Source organism: Gymnogyps californianus, chromosome 12 (assembly GCF_018139145.2).
Source record: "Gymnogyps californianus isolate 813 chromosome 12, ASM1813914v2, whole genome shotgun sequence".
NCBI lineage: Eukaryota > Metazoa > Chordata > Aves > Accipitriformes > Cathartidae > Gymnogyps > Gymnogyps californianus.
In genome coordinates this window covers 23,079,642-23,081,655 of record NC_059482.1, presented here as the reverse complement: position 1 = coordinate 23,081,655, position 2,014 = coordinate 23,079,642, and the positions used below count along the sequence as shown (strand labels likewise).

Here is a 2,014-nt window from a genome sequence, read left to right as displayed (position 1 = left end):
GTTGCCGAAGTCTGTTCAGTCTTTCTAGGTATCATCTCGGTCGGTAACCCTGAAGATCCCACGTGACGTGGAAATCCCCTTGGCCAAAGAAAACATACAGGGCTTTTGCTTGAATTTGGTTGAAATTCTTTGGAAAATGGCTAATGGGGGGGGGTGGAGAGGATAAATTGCAGCACCTCCTTGCCTGAGCTCACAGTTGAGCTCCTCTGAAGAGGCAGAGCAGCACCCTGTGAGGAAGAGCCCTCATGCAGCCACCATGCTCGCTGCAAGGACAGTCCTGCTGCTCGTGATGCTACTCACCCTCTCCCCGCGCTGTGATGCAGGTAAGGCACCTCACGGGCCACCGCTGCAGGTCGAGGCTCGGGGTCATCCCGTTGGGGAGGTCAGGCAAGAAACCCCAGTGTGGAGCGGGGACGATGCTGCTGGCAGGAGGAGCAATGCCCTGGTCGGGGCAGGGCGGCACGTCCCGGCGTGCAGGCAAGGATGGAGATGGCTCCTGGGGCCGGGTGGCTTCGGCAAAGCCGGCTGCAGAGCTGTTGGTGCTGGGCGATAACCTGGAGCATCCTCCCACCCCGGGAATGAAGGAGGGCACCCGGGGCACCTCGTGGCAGCGGCAGCAGAACTTGGGGATGTTGTGTGCATCAGCCTTGTCATGGGGGAAGGTCTTAAAGACTGCTTTCCAAAGCCAGCGTTCACCGTCTCTCTTTGTCTTCTCCAGCCCTTTACTCACTGTCCGAGTGCTGCTTCAGTTACATGAAGTCCCCTGTCCGGCTGGCTAACCTGAAGGATTTCTACACAACTCCCAAGGAGTGTTTTTTCTCAGCAATCGTGTAAGTCCCATTAATTTCCCCCTCTCTGTGCTGTCTCCTGGGCCACCACGGGTTCAGCTCATCCATCCCGTCTGGGGACAGGACTGGGCCAGGCCTGCATGGCCTCCACGAGTGGCTGTCTTCCAGCATGAAGAGGGGAGGACGTGACTGGCCACTTCAACAGGGCAGAGTTAAGGACACAAGTCCATCGCAGCTCCTGAAGGCTCTGCACAGGCTCTAGAGGCATCGGGCTGCAGGATGAGCTGCTTTTAGGACACCAAGTACCCAGGGGCAGCATGCAGAGCCAAAGGCAAAGGAGAAAGAGCAGGGAAGGGAGGATGGCATGGACACGAGTGGGATTATAGCTGTCGTTTCTCACCAAGCTTCACCTTTCATCTCGGCAGGTTTGAGACCAGGAATGGGAACAAGCTCTGCGCAAACCCAGAGATGACTTGGGTGGAGAAAGCAGTTAAGAGCCTTCAAAAAAGGAAAGCACTTCATGCGCCGTGATGTAGAGCAGTTGCCCTGGTTCAGGCTACCCAACATCCTGGTGGGAAGGAAGGTTTATAGTCATCCTCCTGGAAAGGCCTGCGGAGGTCCCCGATGCTGAGCGATGACACTGAATCCCCAGAGCCCTGCGCCACACTGACGAGCTGGGCAGGAGCTCCTGGGGTGCTGCCGGCCCTGCCAGCACCTGCCTGCTGATCGCGGCCACAAAATAAAGGTTCACTTCGTGTGGTATTGGAGAGTGGTGTCCTTTCTTCTCCCAGCCCCAGCAAGTGTGCTGCTGCCGGCTGGTCGAGGCATAGAGCCGGCCAAGGGGCTGGGGTCGGATGGGGGCTCTTCCCGAAACCTCATGGGTCTCACTGGGGCAGGCAGGGAGGGGGACGGGAGGGTGCTGCATGGATGCTCTGGGCATTTGAGTACTCGCTTCAAGGGGACCCAAAAGGGGCTGAAGACACCTCTGAGGGCTTTTAGGTGCAAAACTGCCATCGGTTTTGGGCTTAGAGCTTTCAGCTTGTCCCTTGCGTTGCCCCATGCATGCCATGCATGAGCACAACCCAGCTGCCACATCTTCCCCAGGACTTTAGTGTATCATCTGAGTTGTGCTGCAGAGGAAGGATTTCACTGCAGAGCTCCCTGGGCAGGTAGAACAGACCGGGGACGCTGAAGCAGACAAGGGATTCACCCACATACAGCCGTGG

At 57.6% G+C, this 2,014-nt stretch overlaps 1 protein-coding gene across 1 annotated transcript; it reads left to right on the top strand.

Moving 5' to 3' along the window:
- The first annotated feature begins 256 nt into the window (after positions 1–256).
- LOC127021324 (C-C motif chemokine 5-like) lies at positions 257–1,319 on the top strand. The gene is made up of 3 exons (XM_050904312.1): positions 257–323; positions 719–830; positions 1,214–1,319. The coding sequence occupies exons 1-3, from the start codon at positions 257–259 to the stop codon at positions 1,317–1,319; spliced, it is 285 nt and encodes a 94-aa protein (XP_050760269.1).
- Positions 1,320–2,014: the final 695 nt, after the last annotated feature.